Source organism: Erpetoichthys calabaricus, chromosome 17 (genome assembly GCF_900747795.2).
Source record: "Erpetoichthys calabaricus chromosome 17, fErpCal1.3, whole genome shotgun sequence".
Classification (NCBI taxonomy): Eukaryota; Metazoa; Chordata; class Cladistia; order Polypteriformes; family Polypteridae; genus Erpetoichthys; species Erpetoichthys calabaricus.
Genome location: NC_041410.2, coordinates 88,134,118 through 88,159,718, shown reverse-complemented (window position 1 = coordinate 88,159,718; position 25,601 = coordinate 88,134,118). Strand labels below are relative to the sequence as shown.

The window sequence follows — 25,601 nt, the reverse complement described above, 5'->3', positions numbered from 1 at the left end:
AGCGAAGAAAGTGATATCAGTGATTGTGAGCAACTGAGCTTCATGAATTCCGACACTAGCGATGAGGAGTTCCAGTTTTCCAGAAAACTTGTGCTTGAACCTTAAAGTCTCTCCTCATTTGTTAATGACAGTGATGGTCCTTAATACCGCTGTTGACTTTACATGGTTGAAATACTATTCTGCTGTATTTTATTAAATATATTAGTACACCATTTGGTTCAGAATATTTTTTTTTCTTGTTTTCCTCCTCTAAACCTTGGTGCCTCTTATGGTCAGGTGCGTCTCATGGATCGAAAAATATGGTATTTATTTACCTTTAATCCATTTCATTGTTTAACTAGGTGGATGTTTTTTCTTTCTCTTATTTTGGACTCAGCAAAAGTGCATTAGTGTGAGATTTACATTTATAAAGAACTAGTTAAAGTACTTAGCATTTCCAAGGTGTAGTTGTAGCATGGGTTAAGGCAAGAAAGTCAGTATTTGTGTATTTTAAATATTGACCCCTATTTTACTGCTTGCTAAAACGACCCCTCTTGTTACAAATTTTAGTGTATGACTGGATTCCATAATGGTGGTAACTCTTTGCTGGGTTGGAGGCCTGAATGCTACTTCTTTGTATTTCCTATTTTAATGCAGTGTCACGAATACAGTATATGTTTAATCACACATAATAGTAGGGTGTTGTACCGTGTTAGCCATTATGGATGCAATGAGAAGTCAAGCAAAATGACACCTTATATTGGCTAACTAAAATGATTACAATATGGAAGCTTTCAAGGCAACTCAGGCCCCTTCTTCAGGCAAGAAGTAAAGAAAGGGCCTGAGCTGCTTCAAAAGCTTCCATATTGTAGTCTTCTTAGTTCGCCAATAAAATGTGCCATTTTGCTTGACTTCTCATTTAATCACAAATTAATAACTGGATGGCTTGTAGAATAACTGAATGCACAGAGCACAGGAAGCATGTACAGTACGGTGGGGGATTGAGGTTCACAGACATCCTAGCAGGTCTCTGTTATTATTACAGTAGACCGCACCAGTTGGCGCAATTCAATAATGTTATGAAGGGGATTCAAAGTTAATCCATTCAATGTTAATTTAAAATTTCTTCAAAACATGAAGCTATATCAACATTAAAGCCTAAAATTTAGATGCCTTATCATAATAATGTATATAAAAATACTTTTTAAAAACCACACTTATATTAAGTTAAAAAGTGTACTAAAAAGTAAAAAATAAATCTCTCATCCATCACTCGTAAAATAAATGCGTGGGTGCTTTTGCTAAGATTTTAAGAAGTGTTTTTTCAATGTTGATTGATGAAAAGCGCCCATGCTTTTATTTTACGAGTGATGGATAAGAGACTTATTTTTTACTTTTCAGTACACTTTTTAACTTAATATAAGCGTGGTTTTTAAAAAGTATTTTTTTATATATATCATTTTCAACTTTTTAAGTCTTGGGTTTTAGTATAATTTTGTAATCAATATTTTTAACACTTCCCTTAATATTTCTATCCGTTACTAGCGCCATCTATTGGTGAACTATTCTTCATATGAAAATTTCATTTCTTAATTAACATGGATTAATTGATCAAATAGTGAAACTGATTATTGATTCATGTATTGTCATCAGAAGTGAGTAAGAGTGCAAAATTTCAAGTCATTTGGACAATAGGAAGTGGGTTAAACACACTGGTCTACAAAAAAAATATTTTTTGTTTGCTTCTGGGAACTTCAGAGCAGCTCTTTATTAAGTTTTTTACACTAATTTCATATAAGAAATTGGAATTAAGCTAGCACGTCAGGTTTTTGAAATACACGTCATTGACGTTTTGACACTTTGGAATATCAGTATATCAACACGATGTCTGGAGTTTGGACTCTGTCCCACCAAAATTGTTTTGATGTGTTTATTCTGAAAACAAACCAGAAGACGATACCAGAGACACGTTAAAGTATATTTATGTCAATATAAAAGTGAGGTCAGCGTGCCCAAAAATGTCTGAGGCACTCGCTTTTGCGCTTGTACTGCACATCCGTCTCTCTTTGTAAGAACCAACAGTAGTCACCCATCATGTTCAGAGTGAATTTTCCCCGATATCAGTTTTCCATCACTTTTATATCTTGATGAAATCTGCTCATCTCTGACATCACTTAGATTTGGTGGAAAAAAGTCGAGATGAGAATGTAAAAAATGCGTCTTCAGTGACATTCTGGCTCCCGTAAGTTGATATACTTTCAGCAGGTTCTCCACAAGCTCAGTATAATTTTCTGCTCTGTGACTGTCAAGAAAATTCTGGACAACCTGCACGAATGAGGGTGCTGATTCAGTTGGCTTCAGTTTCCTTTTGAACTCCTCGTCCAGCATCAGTTCATGGATTTCAGGGCCAACAAAAACACCTTCCTTAATTTTGGCTTCACTTTTCTCGAGACCAAACTTACTTCTTAAATGCTGAAATGCATCGCCTTTACTGTCCAGTCACCCTAGTTGTCCAAGACCTGGAACATCATAACTAAAAAAATGTGACGTGCTGAACGAAAACGGTTTTCAGATTTGGAGTCAGCAAGTGAAATTTGTTAAAGTACAGGTGAAAGAATCCCAGTAGCAAAATGCTTGTTGACCAGTGATATCGATTTGTACCAGACAAGTTAAAAGAAGCGCGGTAATAAACTGGACTTGAGAAAATGTTTGCCATCAAGACACTGTAAAAAATGACTAATGACTAATATCCTTGGTCGTTCTCTTTCTACCATATTCTGAACAGCGACTCAACATGTGCTAAAAAATTGTGTTTTTAACTGTGGCTTATCTCTGTCATATTTAGTAATGACATGTAGGTTTATGAAATAGCACTGGCTTTATCAAAAATGTGAGAATTTGCTTTTTGTCTTTGGAAATTCAACATGGCTGAACACAACCAATTATGAAACAAATTGCCCGGCCAGGTTCCCTTGCCTTCTACTGAATAGTGATAAATTATAAGACTTGCATGATACTGGGAGAAAATAGAAATGACAGGAATACCAAACTGGAACCACTGCCGCTGTCTCCCCACTCATTTCCTTGCTCCAAAAACCCAATTTGAAGTCTTACTTTCTGGACTGACCAAGATGTTCTTCCTCTGCCGATATCCTGATTGGTCCTTAATCCATTAAAATCCTTTGAAAAATTAGTTTTAAAACACAAATTAACAACAAAGGGTGCAGATAAACAACAACAGATGTACATACATGTAGATTGCTACATGCCAACTAGAAACTCAAGTGAACACAACAAAGTGATAAGATTTTCACGATATTAAGATAGCTGGTAGTCCTTTTAAGCACCTGGAGGGTGCACTTCTCTGGAAGATCATCATGTGAGCCTTCACCTGTCAGAACACATCTGCGACAGAAGCTGGGGTGAGGATGTGCACATTGAATCTAAAGTTATAGTAGTCTCCTCAAAAAGAAGGGATTTTTGTCTGCACACAAATGGGAAGCAGTGAGCCCAAGGAGAAGAATTTAAGTCTTGCTGAGGAGTGAAGGTAGGGAGAGTCATGACCGTTGCAAGTCCAGAGACAAGCACTATTAACTCCTTGTAGATGATTGTCGCGAAATCGCTTCAAACCGCTTCCGGCCTGAATGCTGCCGAGGTGGCATATGTATCCCTCCAATGCCAGTTGCTGTATATTCGATACGTACCAAGGATCGTATTGGAAGCACTGGTCACGCCATCCAGCAGTCGTAGTGGAAACTACATCCGCCTGATGGAAGCGAAGTGTTGGTGTGGCTATGCACATGGATTTTGGCTACTAATTTCGAGAAATGGCCCAAATTTGAGGTAAGTTGTGGTAAGATAAAAATACATACCAGCTTATTGTTTGATTGTGTGCTCTCTATTCAAATTAACAATCTCCACTTAATTTCAACGGAGTGTAATTGCAGATTGCAGTACCTAAGAGGTCAGTCATGTAATGCCCCAACATCAAGAAACGGCCTGAACATCCCGTCATGTAACACCCATCACATTAGACGATGATTAGCATTAGGGCCCCGTTACACTATGGTTAAGATTAGGGTTATCTGACTCGAAGGGCATTTTGTGACTCACACTGTGGGCATCACCTGATCTATGTCATTGGTATTGCAGGCTGTGGTAGACACTTCTTCTTAATTTAGCACAAATAATTTCATTTTTTATATAATTACTAGTTGATTACCCAGTGGCTTCGCTCATTGAGTGCAAGGGAAAAAAAATAAAATGTAACAAGTTATTAAACAGTAAAACATTAATATTTAAGAAGTAAAGACACATTGAGCACAACTGGAATGGTTTGGGGTAAACTACATTTTAAAGGTGCTATAACACAACAGGTAAGTATTACTAACAGCAGCTAAAATGTATTTGGATTATCTGTCGGTAGTAGATCCCTTGTGAAAGGCGCTACGTGACCGCTGTGGTATAGAAATTACATTTTCTATGTGATCGTCCAAATTTCTGCCTGACAACCTTGCACTATGTGCCTGTGATTTACTTCACAAAAGGAACCTTGAATGTTGCGGGGTTTTAGTGACCCGAACTTACCTTAAGGGACAGTAAGTAGTCGTGCAGGGTAACTTACAAACCGAGTCCTGCTTCGATGGCGCCGATTACACTCATTCGCAAAGATTTCCACTCTCCCAGGAGCCGACGGGGCACTTGAAGTGTCACAAACAGTGCGAGAAGAGAGGACACTGCCCGAAACTGCGAAGCTGTCGACCCCGCGGAGTAGGCTGACATTCCGCGCCTCCCAGCGTCCACTTTGTTCTCACGCACATTGTTTACAGCTCGCCGCAGTTAAAAAGTAGAAAGACGCAAACCTGTTTTCCTCATCTCTTCTACTATTGAGTACTGCCAACTAAAAAAAACTTACAATGTGGCAGTTTCCGCGACAGTCACGTGGACGAATAAATAAAACTTCTCTGTCAGAACGCGCCTGGCGGCGGACGGCTCAGCGCTGTAGTCCAGACAGGAGGGCTGGGAGAAGATGACGCGGGGTGCACTTATACGTAATTTCCGTTTCATACGTAATTTCCATATCGCGTGGTCATACGTAATTTCCGTTTCAAACGCAAAAGTAATTTTATATATATAGATAAAAGAATGTAGGCAACAAGGGGTTAAATTATCGAACAATTGAAGTCTCCATCCTCATGTCCGATAACAAGCTTTGTTTTTGGTGCAGCAATCCATAGAATGAGATTGCTCAACATGGTCTTGGTATTTATTCGCCGTAGGAGTCTGGCAGTCCTCAAGCATTTTGGATTTCAGGCGCCATTTCTCAAGATCAAATGGAAATCATGAGATAGTTAGTTTGACATCCAATGACAATGCTCCGTGGGTGCCTCTCACAGGAAGTGTGTTACACATGGCCCAATGAAACGAGACCCAGGATTATATTTCTCTTGGATAACTAAGGCTGGAGTTGGAGATTTCCAGTAGGAGTTGTGCCTTACCTGTTACCATCGCGATCCTTATCAGAAATAAACAACGTGAAAATTAGATGACACAAATTGCATATAAGAAATCAAAGGCCAGGCTGTACACTTCAGTAACTGGATTTCCTCTTTATTTTTAATCAGAATTTGCAATTTTAAAAACAAAATTAAAACCATTGTCAGTGTATCACTTGAGAAAAAATCAGAGAAATGTCTTCTCAGTGCAAGTTTAACAATTATCTTTGTAGTTTGAATCTTAACTGTTGGGAGGGACAGTTGCCCCGTGTGCATTCCATTCTTCCTCATCCATTAAGTAGCTGTATTCATGTCCCATCTACGTATGTCAGAGAAGGGGGCCTACTTTACACACTGGATGGGCTATCTGCTCTTCTTGGCTTTTTGGATGACATGAACCACATTAAGACACTGGTTAGATCAGAAATCCATCAACTGTTGTGGACCAACCAGAATCATGTCGGGATTCTCCGCCTAAACGTTGTTGTGACAGAGGATGGTAACCACACTCATCCAGGCATTCGTATTCTGAATCTGCTTTTTTTTAGCATGGCCACAACCAACCACCAGATGGAACACATGTCCATTTTGGGGCTCACGTCCATTTTGGGGCTCGGACATTCACACCAGGTCAATCAGGATTTGACAGTCACTCCAATGACTTAGCTTTGGAAAGGAAACTCCACATGAATGTGGGGAAAGTGAATTCCACACAAAATGAAGGAGCTAGGATCCAAGAGGTATGATGTACCAATGCTACCCATTCTGTCACTATGCCACAATGTTAACACGACTGTTTTATATAAAATATAATGCATATTTCTTTTTTAAATTTATGAAAAGTTACCGTGTTTCTTTTAATTAACATAATTTGAATCCCAGAACTGCGGTGGGTTGGCACCCTGCCCGGGATTGGTTCCTGCCTTGTGCCCTGTGTTGGCTGGGATTGGCTCCAGCAGACCCCCGTGACCCTGTGTTCGGATTCAGCGGGTTGGATAATGGATGGATGGATGAATCCCAGAAACCAGTTCATGAGGCTCATCGCAAGAACCAACCCTGGACGGAGCTCTGCCAGTCCATCACAGGGCTCACTGACCCACTCCCAAGCCCACACTCAGCTAATTATGAATCTCCTCTTCACGTGTTGTATGTGAGGAACACCAGAGTACCTCGAGGAAAATCTACATAGATCATGACCAGGCAGTGACATTTAACTCCGTCACCTGGAGCTGTGAGGAGGCAGCAACAGTAGCCACTTCACCATACTTTTTCTTTTTTTTCTTAAATAGCATGGTGCGGAGAGGCAGCATTTATCTATCTGTCATGCTTGTGACGCTTGATGCTTAATAACAAGTTCTAGTAGAAAAATGTTTTTTATGTATGTTATGTCATCAAGATTTACTGTAAGAAAGGCACACATGTTGAGGCTGTGCCACCCATTTGTGCCATCCTCCTTCCTTCACGTCTTGCGAATCTTCATATAGTCTACCCTGCTACAAGCACTCTGCCACTGCTGTGTTCAGTTTTTATTATTGCAGTGTGTATTTGTTCGAGCCGTGCTGCTGTTTCACGGGCCTCTATACTGCTGTGTCTGAACCTCATGTCTGTGTGGAGTTTGCATGCCCCTACTCATCTGTGTAGGTTCTTCTTTCTGTACTTCAGTTTTTCACCCACACGCCCAGAGCTGTGCCAGTTGAGCTGTCTGGCACTTGCAAAATGGCCGCTGTGTCAATGTGGTTTTGTGTGCAAGTGGGGCCTGTGGTGAGTTGACAGCCTGTCCAGAGATGTTTCCTGCCTTGCTCTCCGTGCTGCTGGGACAGGCTCTGATCAAATCCAACTGACCCCATTCACCCCCCCCCCCATACCACACGATGGCCACAACCCTCATTTGGATTAAGGAAGTTTGAGAGTATAAAGAGCATACAAAAAATACTCAGACGCCTTGACTTTTTTATATCAATCTTGTGCTAAAATCATTGATTTTGTTTTCCGTCATCAAGCAAAATTCAATATCCCAGAATGACAAAGCGAAAGCAGGATTTTAGACATGTTTGCAAATTGATTAATAAAAACTTGAAATGTCTTAAGTATTCAGATAGATTGCTTTAGCTCAGGGTCATCCCGTCCTATTGATCATCGTCGAGATATTTGGAGTCCACCTGTGGTCAATCCACAGGACTGGACTGATCAGGAAACGGCACATACTGTACGTAGGTCTATAGAAGGTCTCACAGATGAGCAGAACCTTAAGCTACGAGGTTGAAGAAGTTACCTGCAAAACAGCTGTCCACTGACAGTGTCTGTGCAACCTGCCACCGCTTGAGAGGACCGACAGAGAAGAATGGCAGATGTAGACTCGAGAGCAGGAGTGGGCAAAGTCATTCCTGGAGGGCCGCAGTGGCTGCGGGTTTTTGTTCCAACCCAGTTGCTTAATTAGAAAAGAATCCTTGCCAATAATTACATTTCATGGCTTGTTAGTGCTTTAACTCTGCTATGTCAAGTCATTCTCATATCCTAGATGATTTTTTTTTTCCATTCTAAGGATATCATCCAAATACTCTGAAGTGTAAAACGGATGGGTAATTCTCAATCCTTCACTTTTTTCTCTTCTCATTCCTTCCAAGTATTTAATTAAACCAAATAGTGCACGATAAATACACACAGAGGTGTAAAGGGTAACAAGCAAAATGGATAACTGCTGGTTTCTTTTGTCATTTGCATCTTATTGCTAATAAGGAGCAATTAAAAACCAAGAATGCAGCGGTTTAAGACTTAAATAAGCAATAAGGGTTCATAATCTTAACAAGGGAGATAACTAAAATGAAGCAGAAGTGTTTCTAGAGCAATAAGTGCTTCTTATTAAGCAATTGGGTTGGAACAAAAACCTGCAGCCACTGCGGCCCTCCAGGAATGACTTTGCCCACCCCTGCTCGGGAGAGTAATTGCTGCCAAAGGGGGCTTCAACAAAGTACCGGCAGTCCCCGGGTTACGTACGAGATAGGGACTGTAGGTTTGTTCTTAAGTTGAATTTGTATGTAAGTCGGAGCAGGTACATTATTTTAATAAATGCTGTTGTTGACCGACTGTAACCAAGTGCTCTGCCAATGAATGATGAAGTTTCACCGCTCTCTGACCTTTTGATTATTTCTACTTTATTTTCCATGGTGATGGTTTTTCTCTTCTTTACTGTATCACCAGCACTTGCATCAGATTTGTGTTTCAGCGACACTGGTGAAGGGTTAAGATGAGCTGTTCTGCACAGCAGTGTACACGCCATCACAGCAGGAAGGCACGTCTGGTGTACTGACGAGAGACAACGTCCTGCTATGTGCGTAACAGTACAAGCAGGCTTGCTATTGAGAATGAATGGGGGCGGCGAGGGGCGGTTCACCACCCACCCACCACACAGTCACCTCCACTTGCATACAGTATGCTGCCTGTGGCGTCTGCCCTCTGAGAGCGAACAGGGTGCAGCCAAAGGTGGGTAGTGAATCACCCACCACCGCCCCCGAGGCACACTACAATGCAAACCATTCACAACACCCCATTCACCCACAACCGGGCCACAACCTTGCAGCATCACCAGCTGCCCACTGAGAACGAATGGGGCAGCCGTTCAAGGCTGTGTGATGGGCGGGCAGTGAAATGCCCCATCCAGCCTGGAGCAGTAGCTGCGGTGGCGTGGTGGGCGGGCAGCGAACCGCACCATCAAGCCTCCATCCTGCACATGAGCGGGTAGCTGCGGCCCCGGGTCACCGCTTGCCACGCACCCAGCCGCCCACTGAGAATGAATGGGGTGCGGCCCCCACTGCCCCATTCATCAACCAGAGCCGCCCGATTGACACTAAACTGTGCGAGCAGCGAAACCACACCCCAAACCCACCACTTGCAGCGTCCCCAGGCCGGTGATGATGGAGCGACGGTTACTGAGGAGCCAGCGTCACGTCCCCCAGACAGCTGCGGCCCCGTTCGGATGTCCGTAACTTGGGGACTACCTGTACTGAGTAAGTATCTGAATACTTGTGTCAATATGGTAGCTCATTTTTTTTTGTTATTTTGAATTAATATGCAAAAATGTCTAAAATCCTGTTTTTGCTTTGTCATTATGGAATATTGAGTGTTGCTTGATGAGGGGGAAAAGGAATTGAAATGACTGCAGCGTAACAAAATGCATAAAAAGTGAAGGGCTCTGACCCTTGGCTACTTTGATATATTGTTATGAATCCCAGTTCAAGATTTTCTTGCCAGTGCTACTATCAAAACATTAATTTAAGGAAAATGTTAACACATGATGAGTTACAAAAGTAATATTGTTGTATATCAATAGCACCATTCTAAAATATGTGACCCTGCTCCCCCCAAACCGAGTAACAGTTGCATATTATAAATTTTACAGTGAACACACACAAATACTTTACACGTCTATGGCCCATTTTTATCAAAATTGTACCTTTGTAATTTGCATCTATAAACTGAACCTCATGCTAAACCAATTACTTTAGAAAATTCAACTTTGAATAAGTTCATCCCAGCACAGGAGCTATTTTAACGGTGCCTTGCTGCCTTCACTTTGTTATTCTGTATACACTTAGAGTTTGCCAACTGAGAATATCTGTGAACATTAAATCCAATGCACTTAGAAACAAAACAAAACGAGGACGGCTAACCAACCTAACGTCACACTTGTATGTTGCCTCACTCTGTCTTTTGATTCTCTTTGTTTTTCAGAAAGAATTCTGGGTTTGTCACACATCTGTAGGCAAATAGCTGGGGCAGGAGTCCGTAAACTAGGTTTATAAATAGGAACATGGTTTTTGCTTCCTCAGGCACCCTGTATGAAAATGGTGTCCTCGTGTGCAGAGAAGCCCCAATGTGAGAAAACTGGCCCTGCAAACACAAACAAGAAGAAGGACAAAATATAATTAGCACACAGCATGACATTTTGAAACCTGCTTAAAGTTGTGGTGGTTGGAGCCTATCCTGGCAGCACCAGGAGCAAGGCAGGAACCAACACTCGACTCACACACGAGTACAATTAAACTCTTCAATTTACCAAACATGTAAATCTAAGGTTCCCAATGGGGGTGGTATCACCCACCGGTGGGCACTAAAGAAATCTAAGGGGGCATTTCTGGTCCAAGACATATTAAGAGGGTGTTGAGGACGCCACCCCCTTGGGCAGTACTCACAAGAACATGCTGAAAAGTTTGATTAATATTAAAAATCATCAAACGTATGCTGCAACCAATTATTCTAAATGTCCATTAAGAAAGACCCGTCTGTATTAACTAGTAGGTATTGGTACATTATACTGCGGTGGGCTGGCGCCCTGCCCAGGGTTTGTTTCCTGCCTTGCGCCCTGTGTTGGCTGGGATTGGCTCCAGGAGACCCCCGTGACCCTGTAGTTAGGATATAGCAGGTTGGAGAATGGATGGATGGTACATTATATTTACAATTTTGCACAAATGGTGCATTCTCAGATCATGCAAGTCCTTACAAGATGAACGCACGTGCAGAGGACCAAATCTATGCATGTTTTGACAGAGTCATTAAACATTACTATAAATACATGAGAAGTTTTTTTATCAATACCAGATTGTTTCAGAAATTTCTTCAGAGCAAGTGTAAACCTAAAATTACAGATCACATTCAAAGGAAAACTTACATGGAGCTACTTATTAAAAACTCATTTCACTCGCCAACCCCCCGGCCCGGCCACTTCACGTCTCTGCCGCTCGCGTATGTGGATTTCACTTTCACCAAACAACAAATCTCACAGATACGCCTCTTCATTGGAAAAAAACACTGCTTTTCCCTGATGGCAACACAAATTAGACGAACTACAAGCCTCCCATCATCATATTTAGCCAAAAAGAGAATTTAGCACGGTCAACAATCAGTTAAGAAAAGAAAAGAAACAGATTGTCGTTAGTGGAATGCGGCAATTTAAGATTGCTGATGACAAAAGTGGCACCAAACATCGAAAAATTAGTGTCATCACACCAAGCTCAGCCCTCTCACTAATAATATTATATTCATTTTTTTAATGATGTATATTTTTTAATCATATTTTGAGAAATAACAATATTGGTGTAATATCTTCTAATAAAAATCTGTCCTTGTTTTTCAATACTGTATATAGTATAGTATAGTTCACCCAAGGGGGGGGGGCTATCGAATCACTCTTTTCAAAAAGTGGGCTTTCACCCCAAAAAAGGTTGGGAACCTATGATGTAAATCTTTAGAAGGAAAGGATTACAAATTGTAAGCATTATGCAAATAAAAGAAACTGCTTGGAAAACCCAATGTCTATTCTGATTCACTCAGACTTCCATTCATTCCTTCAAGATAAGATCCAGGACCTGGAATAGACTGTTTCCTTCAAAGCCCAGAGTTAGACAAAATGGGAATCTGGATTTAAGGCTCTCCTTACAACAACCCAAGCTCTCATTTGTTGGTGCTTTCTGAGTCTGATCACAGCTCTTTTCCTCATTCTGCTTCCGACACCAGTGTAGCACCAACCCAATACGTTTTTGCTTATTTATTGCTTTTTTGGTGTAGCTTGCTATTCTTAACAGGATAGCTTGCTTTAGCCATATTAGAATGAAGATTGCGTGACTGGCAGGCTCACCCTTTCTATAAGGACTGAAGCCGCTCATTCCAATACTGAGTGCCTGCTGAGACTGCTGCTGACACAGCACTGATGTCGTACTGCACATAGGCCGCAGTAAGAGTCAGTGCCATTACAATACAGTAATCCCTCCTCCATCGCGGGGGTTGCATTCCAGAGCCACCCGCGAAATAAGAAAATCCGCTAAGTAGAAACCATATGTTTATATGGTTATTTTTATATTGTCATGCTTGGGTCACAGATTTGCACAGAAACACAGGAGGTTGTAGAGAGACAGGAACGTTATTCAAACACTGCAAACAAACATTTGTCTCTTTTTCAAAAGTTTAAATTGTGCTCCATGACAAGACAGAGATGACAGTTCCGTCTCACAATTAAAAGAATGCAAACATATCTTCCTCTTCAAAGGAGTGCGCATCAGGAGCACAGAATGTCAGAAAGATAGAGAAAAGCAAACAAATCAATAGGGCTGTTTGGCTTGTAAGTATGCGAAGCACCGCGACACAAAGCTGTTGAAGGCGGCAGCTCACACCCCCTCCGTCAGGAGCAGAGAAAGAGAGAGAGAGAGAGAGAGAGAAAAACAAGCAAGCAAAAATCAATACGTGCCCTTCGAGCTTTTAAGTATGCGAAGCAGCGTGCAGCATGTCGCTTCAGGAAGCAGCTGCACAGAAGGTAGCAACGTGAAGATAATCTTTCAGCATTTTTAGACGAGCGTCCGTATCGTCTAGGTGTGCGAACAGCCCCCCTGCTCACACCCTAATACGTCAGGATCACAGATAGTCAGCGCAAGAGAGAGAGAGAGAAAGTAAGTTGGGTAGCTTCTCAGCCATCTGCCAATAGCGTCCCTTGTATGAAATCAACTGGGCAAACCAACTAAGGAAGCATGTACCAGAAATGAAAAGACCCATTGTCCGCAGAAATCCGTGAACCAGCAAAAAATCCGCGATATATATTTAAATATGCTTACATATAAAATCCGCGATGGAGTGAAGCCGCGAAAGGCGAAGCGCGATATAGCGAGGGATTACTGTATTATCCATTCATTGTGGAACCAACTTACCCAATTCTGTGTCATAGAACCCAGTCTGCCCTGGCAGCACCAGGGGACACACTCACTCATACTGGGCCAATTTTGAGTACCCAATCAACATAACACACATCTAATGTATCCCCGATGTTACTTTAAAAGTAATAAAGTCTACCTGTCTGTCCACTGTATGCAGTTTTAATTGAGCCATCAATTAACTTCGCATAAAAGCCATTGAGATCTATTCATGTGTGTATTTTTCTAAGCAGCTCAAAGTGATAAAAGGGCAAAGCCGATCCTGGCAGCTTCCATTCCATTTACTCAGAAAGAGCCAAGTTAGAATCACCCATTTTTCACACAAAGAGAATGTACAAACTTTACGCAGGTGGATGACCAGGCTAGGATTCAAACCCAAAGCCCAGCTGTTAGGCTGTTCTGCTGAGCTGAAATGTACACTAATTTTTACGATCTAACTAAACAATTTGTAGCAATATTAATTTTCATAGGTTCTATAAAAAGTAAAGAAAGTCAACGATACGGATTTTTTGCAGAAAAAAGTGATTTATCAGTTTTGCCCATTTAGACTGCAGTAAGCTCCACTCTGTGACCATATTCACTTTGAAAGACGCCATAAAAAGTCAAGAATGTGACTTGGAAATGTTGGCTTAAAGTGCCTGGTTTATCAGTTTTTGTCCATTTAGGCTGCAGTAAGCTGACAGCCCACACTGTCCACACTGTCACCTCCCATAATAAAATGAGCACATCAGCCGTGGTAACCATGGAAACACAAGGAGGAATCTAATTGAGGAGGACTGCGTCAGACGTGCATCTGAAACAGCTCTCAGATGGCGGTGCCAGGGACAGCTACTGGGCTCTCTCTTTTTTTAATCAATTTTTATCTTAGAATTATAATTTGCAAACAAAACAATAAATCGTTTCTAGTAAATAAATAAAAGACACAGAGAATTATGGTGGTGTACTATTTAGTCCAGTGTTTCCCAACCTCGGTCCGTGGCCCCCCTGTGGCTGCAGGTTTTTGTTCCAACCAGCTTCTGTTTTTAATTGGACTCCTGGGCTAATTAAGTTATGTGTTATTTCCCAAGTTCTGTGTTTTGGGAACAATATAGAAATTAGAAAACTAAGTTTGGTAAAAGAAAAAAATATATATATATTTCTGTATATATATTACTAGCTAACCCGTGGCGTAGCATAATCAGGCCGCTTTTTTAATGATTTTTAAGCACAGGGAAAAAATTAACATTTGAAAAATCTGTAATTTAATAAACCACCAAGAAAAGTAACATTGTAACAATGCACGGTACGAACCAACATACAATTGTCCGTGACTGAAAACTGGAGGACCGCCATCGGGCCTTCTCCTTCCGCTCGGGCGCGCAGGGCAGAACGGGAGGAGAGGGGAAGGACGCCCATTCCGTCCCCTCCGTCATGCTAGTTCAGTATGCACTGCCTGCTCATGTGCCCACCCCCAACTCCTCACCTGAGTCGTTTTTGTCTTTGTACAGTCTACATGCACCTGTGAGTCACGTTGACTGTTCATTTTCCAAACAGCGCCTCATTCGCTTTTGTCTCTGGTACAGTCCAAATGCACCTCTGCGCCACGTAGACTTTTCATTGTTCTTTGCAGTTCCAGCTGCTTTTCTATATATAATCCACCAAGTCACCCGACCATGGTAGTAGCAAAGTGGTGTACAAAGGGCAGGGACGTAATCAGTGCAAGCATATGACCCGCACTTACTGGGAATTCCTCGTTCGTGGGGAACAATTGCAAGCCCTGGTTTCCAGCACGAATGGGGTTCAATGGCTTACCCACGCCTCTCTGCGCCAGGTAGACACACGTTGATCCATTCAGTGTAGCGCGCGTGCAGTTACCTGATGCAGGAATCTGTATAACATTGAAAGAAGTGTTGTTTCCATGAAATACATTTAAAGCGGTGGCAATGGAAGGCAAATGAACAGTCAACGTGGGTCACAGCTGGACTGACAGCGTGTTTTGTGTCACCCGACCATGGTAGTAGCGAGGGGGGGGGGGCAGGGACGTAATCAGTGCGAACGTATGACCCGCACTTACTGGGAGTTCCTCGTTCATGGGGAACAACGACAACAGGTGCATGTGGACTGTAGCTCAAACGAACATATATGACGGCCTGTTTTCCGAGGTGGCGCATCTGAGTTGGTGGGCGTGGCTCTGAGAGTTGTCGTCGTATCCAATGGTCTTAGAGTTGGTGGGCGTGGCTGTCTTGCGTGCTTTCCATGGGTGGCTACTTGTCGGCGGCTTAGTGAATTATATACAGTATATAGATTGTGGGGAACAGCCCGGACACAGACAGGCAGACATGATGGTTTTACCACACACGTGTTTATTCACAGTATATACAGTGCACATACCCAGTGCCTCGGCACCAATCACCCCTTTAAGTCCTGGCCACCACACAATGCCTTATCAGTCTCTGGTCCACCTCCACTCCTCTCCACCAAGCTTCGTCCTCTTCCACCCGACTCTCGCCCCTGACTGGAGGGAGGCGGCCCCTTTTATTCACCCTGGAAGGGCTCCAGCTGCATCCTGGGGCTCGTAGCCACACCCCTGTGTGGCAGAAGCTCCCATGGTGAAGCCGGGAAGTCCACCGGGTGTCTTCAAGTCTCTTCTCCCCAGCACTTCCCGGTGTGGCGGAAGTACTGAGGGCCAACACTCCCAAGGCATTGGGGCGCCCCTTGGCGGTGACCACGGGACCCTACAGGGTTGAGCTTCCAAGCTCCGTACCCGTGGTCCCCAAAGCCACCAGGGAGGACGCCCTCTCGTGTCCTGGAGGAGGCACAAGCCCTCCTCCACTCCTCCTGGGCGTCCCAGCCGGGCATGGATGCCCACCAGGCACCACAAGATATTAAATATATATATTAAAACTAGGGGGCTCTGCCACCTGTTTGCTTCGCTCGACCACCCCTGGGTTTGGTTTACCAGATATACAATTTAAAGAGATTGTTATTTTCATGGGAATTGTTACATATGCATTATTTTCACTTTTACTTTAAAACTTTTGTAAATAGAATACTTGTCCTTTATTTCCTGGGGGTGGCTGAACGCATGCTAAAGAGAAGCGGTCGGATCATCTGCTGGCTTGCTACTGCTGGCGAGCTGCGTTTTCTGCTTGTCGCGCTGCGCGTCGATCATTTCAAAGCCTGTACAGCAGCTGTCCTTTTGCCACTTCGCGCTTGCGTTGTTTGGCTGAACGCACGCTAAGGAGATGAGCTCGGATCATCTGCTGGTTTGCTGCTGCTGGCGAGCTGCGTGTTCAGCTTGTCGTCGTTTTAAAGAGCGGTGAGCACATGAAGTGTGTCTGCCAAATGCATTCCAACAACTGCTAGGTTAGATGTCCGTGAACTTGTTTTAAATGTTGTCTCACTGCTTGGTCTCTCGTGGGACGTCAAATTGTCTTCCGAGAAGATCACGTCTCGTCTCCCTAGTCTCCCTCCCAAGATTTTTTTTTATAATAGAGAGATGTACCAAGCAGTTATATAGGTATGATGTATTTTTTTCTTTTTAACAATATTTTCATCTTGATTTTCATTCCACTTTTCTAGGTGTTCTAATTGTTTAATTAATCCATTATTTACTAATTAGTGGGTCTGATGCTAAAGTACTTGCAGCCTTTGATTATTTAGTGTTGTTTGCCAGCATGTCTGCTCTGCTCATTTCTAATTGCCATTAATTAATAAGATACAATGAAGGGGAAAAACTGCACAGAGAAAGGGCAAAATATAATAAAATTAACAAAAGAGAGTTAAGCATTTAAATCAACAGCAAGAGCAGAAATATTTCTAAATGTCTTATAAATGTAACAATCATCCTGCTGTGCTTTTCTGAATGTCGAATAAAAGAAAAATAATCCCAGCTAATTAAATGAGCTCAGTGCCATCAGGTGTTGTCACTGATTAGGAATCTGGTTGGAACAAAAACCTGCAGCCACAGGGGGGGTCCCCCAGGACTGAGGTTGGGTAACACTGAGTTAGTCCTTCTGCCTCACTGATGCAGCACTCGCGCCATACCATTGTTTCAATTTTCTTAAGCTTGTCTGTTAAAATATGGGAAAAACTTTCATTCTGTTTAATTATATTTGAGAATCTCTGGATGGTCAGATGTTTGTCATGGCAATGTGCCTTTTAAATGTGGAAAAGAGTGAGTTTGCCTTATAGCCTGTATCTGTGGGTTAAGTATAATGTCTAGGGCAGGGGTGTTAGGTTTATGTTCAGACACTTTGTTGACCAGTTACTGTTACTAATTTAATGCACTGCGTTTGCCTTAATTGTAACGGACTTACTTAATTGTTCTTTCATTACCTGTTAGCCAAACAATAAAGAGATGCAAAGCAAGCCAACAGATGACCAGTTAATTCTGGGGAGTCAAACAGTCACAAAGGTCCACCATGTTTGCTCCACCCAAATCTCCTATTTAACTATTAATGAAACCCGTTTATTCCATTGCTTGGCAGTGTTCCCGTTCACACCTGCCATTTCTAAACTGATGTTTTTTTTCGTGAAATCACCATCCAAATAAAAACATAAAGACGCCTGACAAACAGACCTTTTAGTCTACATTTTGCTTGTTTGTTTGGATAATAGCGGAGATGTCTCCATATCTAATCTGGTAATTCTTACAGTTTGTCAAGCTTTACATGACCCAATATGGACCGCATCAGCTCAATATTTCTCACACCTTCACTTTTTTCTTTTCAAAGTTTTAATTGAGTCAGAAAGACACAGGTGGCAATTGAATCGAAGTTAGTCTGATCATCTTTTGGTTTATCATTATCCCCTCACTACATCGGTTTGTGACCTAGAGCAACCTGATTAGATGAGCAGTAGTAGACTTAGTTCAGAAATACTAAACTAACTCAAATTATTTGTATACTGTACATGTGTCGATGAATAAATATTCATACTAAATGCTGTCCTAGGAGAACCTATCCAGAAGGCAGTTCAGAGTTTTGCCACTAGAGTGCGACAAACTCATTTAGGCATCCTGAGAGACCAAGTTGTAGTTGAGGACCTCCGCTTAGTAGAAGGTAAGTAGCTTAAATTCTTCTAACTCTTGGATTTGAGAGGATGCTGCTGAAGGACCAGTCAAAATGAGGAGGCATACCTATAATAAATTGATGGCTGTATCTTTCTTCAAATCTGCATATTTCCGTTAGGTCTGTGTAAAGTTAACAACTATCTTGTAAGCAGCTGGCACAAGGTAAGAACAATTTGTGGACAGGATGCCAGTTGGGCAGTACCATTCACAAGGTAGGAACCAAATCTGGATGAAATGCTAGTCCAGCATTTGGTGCACTCAAACAAAGCCAGTTGCCAGTTCTGGAAAAGATGTCAGTCTGGCAGTGTCATTCACAAGAAAGGAACAAACCTTAGATGGAATGCCAGTCCAGCATGGGGCGCACCACAACAAAGCCAATTACCCGTTAGTGGCAAATCTAAGAAGCAAATCTTTGGACTGGTTGATAAAACCTACAAGAAAATGGGCAAAGCATGCAAACTCTGGACATGAAAAAAATCACACCTTATTGCTCCCCTTATGTTTCCTTCAGAAGTAATACACTTTGCCAGCCCAAGTAGGCCCACTTTATTAATCAGCCTCAATTTATACGCAGATATCAATGTTACATTTCATAACAGATTACTTGATTAAATGTTTTGGAACTGCTTAGTTTCTCGTCTACAGAATAGCTGCTGTTGTACTGACACATAGAGTTAAGAATACTGATGTGTGTCTTAATCTAATTGTAATTAACTTAATTACATTCTACTAATCCTACTTGCGAGAAGCGGATCATAGAATGTTACATAGTTTACTGTCAAATAATGCAAAGAGTACGTGACACGTGTTTCACCCTTATTTAGGCTCATCGGGCATACAAACTCCACTGCACCCCTCGCGGGGAACGGACATTAGCGTCGGAGGCGAAGCCCCTTTACGCTGCGTCACGGCGTGTGGTTCATTTTATTTGACAGCCTGGAGATCAACCACATGTGTTACCTGGTAGGTAACCACCCATACAATCAGATTGTGATTCAGACTGTGAATGTAATTATTCTGATCTCCAGGCTGTCCTTGCTTGTTCAAAGATCTCCACTTTGGCAAAGTCTGGTTGATCGCTGTTCTCAATAGGATAGACTTCTGTCTTTGCTAAAACTAAATTCCATCTTTCTCTAGGCAAGCTCTCTCAACTACAGTTAGGTCCATAAATATTTGGACAGAGACAACGTTTTTCTAATTTTGGTTCTGTGCATCACCACAATGAATTTTAAATGAAACAACTCAGATGCAGTTGAAGTGCAGACTTTCAGCTTTAATTCAGTGGGGTGAACAAAACGATTGCATAAAAATGTAAGGCAACTAAAGCATTTTATTAACACAATCCCTTCATTTCAGGGGCTCAGAAGTAATTGGACAATTGACTCAAAGGCTATTTCATGGGCAGGTGTGGTCAAGTCCGTCGTTATGTCATTATCAATTAAGTAGATAAAAGGTCTGGAGTTGATTTGAGGGTTGGTGCTTGCATGTGGAAGATTTTGCTGTGAACAGACAACATGCGGTCAAAGGAGCTCTCCATGCAGGCGAAAGAAGCCATCCTTAAGCTGCGAAAACAGAAAAAACCCATCCGAGAAATTGCTACAATATTACGAGTGGCAAAATCTACAGTTTGGTACATCCTGAGAAAGAAATCAAGCACTGGTGAACTCAGCAATGCAAAAAGACCTGGACGTCCACGGAAGACAACTGTGGTGGATGATCGCAGAATCATTTCCATGGTGAAGAGAAACCCCTTCACAACAGCCAAGCAAGTGAACAACACTCTCCAGGGGTTGGTGTATCGATATCCAAGTCTACCATAAAGAGAAGACTGCATGAAAGTAAATACAGAGGGTGCACTGCAAGGTGCAAGCCACTCATAAGCTTCAAGAATAGAAAGGCTAGATTGGACTTTGCTAAAGAACATCTAAAAAAGCCAGCACAGTTCTGGAAAAACATTCTTTGGACAGATGAAACCAAGATCAACCTCTACCAGAATGATGGCAAGAAAAAGTATGGAGAAGGCGTGGAACAGCTCATTATCCAAAGCATACCGCATCATCTGTAAAACACAGTGGAGGGAGTGTGATGGCTTGGGCGTGCATGGCTGCCAGTGGCACTGGGACACTCGTGTTTATTGATGATGTGACACAGGACAGAAGCAGCCGAATGAATTCTGAGGTGTTCAGAGACATACTGTCTGCTCAAATCCAGCTAAATACAGCAGTCACATTGATTCATGATACAGATGGACAATGACCCAAAACATACAGCCAAAGCAACCCAGGAGTTTATTAAAGCAAAGAAGTGGAAAATTCTGGAATGGCCAAGTCAGTCACCTGATCTTAACCCAACTGAGCAGGCATTTCACTTGTTGAAGACTAAACTTCAGACAGAAAGGCCCACAAACAAACAGCAACTGAAAGCCGCTGCAGTAAAGGCCTGGCAGAGCATTAAAAAGGAGGACATCCAACATCTGGTGATGTCCAGGAGTTCAAGACTTCAGGCTGTCATTGCCAGCAAAGGGTTTTCAACCAAGTACTAGAAATGAACATTTGATTTCCAGTTATTTCATTTGTCGAATTACTTTTGAGCCCCTGAAATGAAGGGATTGTGTTCAAGAAATGCTTTAGTTGCCTCACATTTTTATGCAATCGTTTTGTTCACCCCACTGAATTAAAGCTGAAAGTCTGCACTTCAACTGCATCTGAGTTGTTTCATTTCAAATTCATTGTGGTGACGTACAGAACCAAAATTAGAAAAAAGTTGTCTCTGTCCAAATATTTATGGACCTAACTGTATAAATGTATACTAAACTTTTCACTAGATTCTGCTAAATGTACTAGGCCTTCATCAAAAGATAACATGTTTATATTCAACATGCTCCTCCACAAGTTTAAAAAGTTTGTAGGATCACGAAAATCCTGTCACAACCCAGTTAACCACCTACATCACCAATAGCGGCACACGAGGGACAATATAGACCGTCCATTTAAAACAGTGACAGATGGGCATTGGACCTTGTAGCTAGGAGGGAGAAGGGCTAACCAAATGCCCTATAATACCATCCTGTGTTAAAAGATGTAATGCAACTTAATAAAGCACCATGATCAAGTGCTAGACACTATAAAGTAAATGCAGAGTCCACCAAAATGGCTTTATGTTATTAATGGCTTTTAGCCGACTGTTCGTAGTTCCTTTCAACTGAAGTGTCTTACCCCAAAACGATACAAACGCATACACTTGTTCAAAGCAGAAGCTGCTCACCCGCCGCAGACAACGAAGAGTGCGAAGCACAGGTTGTACCTCGCATGAATAGTCGAGACTCTTATACAGCAGCGGGGCAGACATTTCCTGTTGAGACCCTGACTGGAGTAGGTAGCTCCTGAGGACAAAACGTATTCTAGATTTGTCAGTACGACGCGCGGCACCGCCAAGACGTCTCATTGCACTCCGCGCAGGTAAATCTCACGAAACTGCAGAGGTTACCCACAATGCAACGCGCTCCCTTCGTACTAAGCAGCCTGAAAGAGACTGTAGAGCAAAAACCAAGCAAGGGTGCGCCGCGCGCATGCAAAGAATGGCATTCTGTAACCGCAAATAGAAGAGCCGTCAGCGACAAAGCGAGCGGATCGTGCGACACAAGCCAGGCAGAGAAACACGCTGAGATACAGTTGACAGAATTAGAATTTATGACGTAACGCGCGTTGCGATTATGATACAATAAAGGAGAACACTTAAAAAGTCTAAAATGCAATAAATCCGACCGTTTGTCTACCCTTGCTTGCATTGTATCATGTTAGGTACTCCTGTACAGCACGAAATATTCATCCATCTTTCAAATTTAACACCGTTTCGAAAATAGTATTTTTTTTATTCAAAAATTTCCAAACCTACTTATCCTGAGCAGGGACGCGAGAGCCTATCAAAGTAAACATCAAGACAACGGCGGCAGCAACAAATCTCTAGGCAGGTGATGATTGCCATTACAGGGCGAACACACACATTGTGGCAAATTTAGTATCGTATTATTTTTTGGACTCTGGGAGGATACTCGCATAAACAAGGTGACCACTTGTAAACTCGAGTGTCCGTTTTGCGAGACAGCATCACCACCTGGCAACCAGGCCGGATTGTTTTTGTACCCGTTTATTATCGTCGAAATTGTAATACATGCATGTCATGTAATCCGCTGCATCCAGCCTAGGCACGCGTTGTTTTTTACGTATACGAAGTATAAACGCATTGTAATCGTTCAAAAATTCGACCTCGAGATTTTTATTTTATCTCCACGTTTTAGACCTCCCCGAGTCCGAAAATACCATTTTTGGAATTACGTCCGTGTGTGTAAACACGATAACGTTTGTGTTTTGTGTGCTTTCACTTCGGTCAACCAAATTGTGCATACAAGTATTAGGTACAAAATGTTCATTTCTATCAACTTTTCCGCTACCCAGAAGTAGTACTTTTTTATTCATGCAGCGACAGAGTCCGATTTATTCAACTTTACTTTGACAACAATTGCACATTATATTATTAATTTGATTTGATTTGTTGTTGACGGTTCTTTAATGTACACAGTATAAAAATATAATCATTGTCTTGCGATTTACTCCTCAAATATCCACCCCCATATCTGATTATATGAGAAAGTTTAGGGGAGATCACTCCCGATTTTTTTAAGGGGGTCTGGTTATAGAGCCCATCCCAGCCACCACAGAGTGCAAGCTAGGAACAAACCCTGCCTACCCTCATTTACTTGTTTGGCTGACACCTTTATTGTAACATTTGATGTATGTTTGATTGCACTTCTTTTGGTTTTCCAGTTAGATCAAAGGCAGGTAAAGTGACTTGCTCATGGTCACACAGTGTCAGTGGCAGGATTTCAATCCCCAACCTCACGGTTTGAAGTACAAATTCTAAACCACTATGTCACTCTCTATCTCTGTATAAATTATTAAATATATATCTACATATATTTGCAGCTGGAGATCCACAAAGGGAGAAAATAAATCACGTATCATAAAGTAGTTTTTATTCCTGAGCTTTCAGCCCCTACTAGGGGCCTTCATCAGAAGATAATGCTTAGACTTACAAGAATCAAAGGCAATATATAGCAAAAAATGATGTAGTGGGGGGGGGGGGGTTATTGGTTGTAAAGATTTTATTTATTATGAACATGTTCTTCTTAAGTTTGCATATGCTGGATTTATGTCCAAATGTCTATTGATGGCATTCTCATTTGATAGCCAAGATTCTGCTATATATATAAAAGCCAAATACCACTGACTCACTCATCACGAAATCTCCCGAACCATGAGGACTTGAAATTTGGAATGTAGGTTACCTTTGGCCCATAAGTGCTCGCTAAGAAACGGTTTTAAAAATTTCGTGGTCCAAGCGCGAAACTTCTTATAGTTTTTTAGACCAGTTTGTATGTCTGTCCGCTTTTCACGAGAGAACTACTTAACGGATTTAGATTGGTTTTTTTTTTCTATAATTTGCTTGAACAGTCTGTTGTTTTTGTGACTTTCTCATCGCACTAAGAATCAGAGTTCGCTTACGGTATCAATTTATTAGCGCAAATCCAAGAGAGATTTACCGGGGGCGGGGCCCTCCTCACTCACAACCTTAGTTAGCGAACGAGAGGACTACTTCACGGATTTAGATCTTTTTTTTTTTTCTATAATTTGTTTTTGAACATTCCGTTGATTTTGTGACTTTCTCATCGGACTAAGAATCAGAGTTCGCTTGCAGGAGCGACATATTCATGCTAATCCGAGAGACAGAGGCTGCGGGCCAAGGGGAGGGGGAAGAGTGACATCAGGAGTGGGGAGCCAGGCCGGGCCCTCCTCACTGTCCTGTTTCACTAATACGCGGGCGAACCCGCGGGGGATGGCTAGTCTATTATATAATACAAAATATACACATTTTGTTATGTTACAGCCTTATTCCAAAATGGATTAAATTCTACACACAACACCCCATAATGACAATATGAAAAAAGTTTACTTGAGGTTTTTGCAAATTTATTAAAAATAAAAAAACTGAGAAATCCCATGTCCATAAGTATTCACAGCCTTTGCTCAATACTTTGTCGATGCCCCTTTGGCAGCAATTCCAGTCTCAAGTCTTTTTGAATATGATGCCACAAGCTTGGCACACCTATCCTTGGCCAGTTTCGCCCATTCCTCTTTGCAGCATCTCTTTAGCTCCATCAGGTTGGATGGGAAGCGTCGGTGTACAGCCATTTTAAGATCTCTCCAGAGATGTTCAATCAGATTCAAGTCTGGGCTCTGGTTGGGCCACTCAAGAACATTCACAGAGTTGTCCTGAAGCCACTCCTTTGATATCTTGGCTGTGTGCTTAGGGTCGTTGTCCTGCTGAAGATGAACCGTCACCCCAGTCTGAGCTCAAGAGCGCTCTGGAGCAGGTTTTCATCCAGGATGTCTCTGTACATTGCTGCAGTCATCTTTCCCTTTATCCTGACTAGTCTCCCAGTTCCTGCCGCTGACAAACATCCCCACAGCATGATGCTGCCACCACCATGCTTCACTGTAGGGATGGTGCCAGGTTTCCTCCAAATGTGACACCTGGCATTCACACCAAAGAGTTCAATCTTTGTCTCATCAGACCAGAGAATTTTCTTTCTCATGGTCTGAGAGTCCTTCAGGTGCCTTTTGGCAAACTCCAGGCGGGCTGCCATGTGCCTTTTCCTAAGGAGTGGCTTCCGTCTGGCCACTCTACCATACAGGCCTGATTGGTGGATTGCTGCAGAAATGGTTGTCCTTCTGGAAGGTTCTCCTCTCTCCACAGAGGACCTCTGGAGCTCTGACAGAGTGACCATCTGGTTCTTGGTCACCTCCCTGACTAAGGCCCTTCTCCCCCGATTGCTCAGTTTAGATGGCCGGCCAGCTCTAGGAAGAGTCCTGGTGGTTTCGAACTTCTTCCACTTACGGATGATGGAGGCCACTGTGCTCATTGGGACCTTCAAAGCAGCAGAAATTTTTCTGTAACCTTCCCCAGATTTGTGCCTCGAGACAATCCTGTCTCGGAGGTCTACAGACAATTCCTTTGACTTCATGTTTGGTTTGTGCTCTGACATGAACTGTCAACTGTGGGACCTTCTATAGACAGGTGTGTGCCTTTCCAAATCATGTCCAGTCAACTGAATTTACCACAGGTGGACTCCAATGAAGCTGCAGAAACATCTCAAGGATGATCAGGGGAAACAGGATGCACCTGAGCTCAATTTTGAGCTTCATGGCAAAGGCTGTGAATACTTATGTACATGTGCTTTCTCAATTTTTTTATTTTTAATAAATTTGCAAAAACCTCAAGTAAACTTTTTTCACGTTGACATTATGGGGTGTTGTGTGTAGA

General features: G+C 42.3%; 1 protein-coding gene across 1 annotated transcript in view; it reads right to left on the bottom strand.

Annotated features, from left to right (window-relative positions):
* Positions 1–9,992: 9,992 nt before the first annotated feature.
* Positions 9,993–25,601, bottom strand: part of LOC114667909 (transmembrane 6 superfamily member 1-like) — an 86,449-nt gene continuing 70,840 nt past the window's right edge. The window contains exon 10 of the mRNA XM_028823428.2: positions 9,993–10,361. Coding sequence (XP_028679261.1) covers positions 10,170–10,361 — 192 coding nt within the window. The 3' untranslated portion in view covers positions 9,993–10,169. The remainder of the gene's footprint in view (positions 10,362–25,601) is intronic.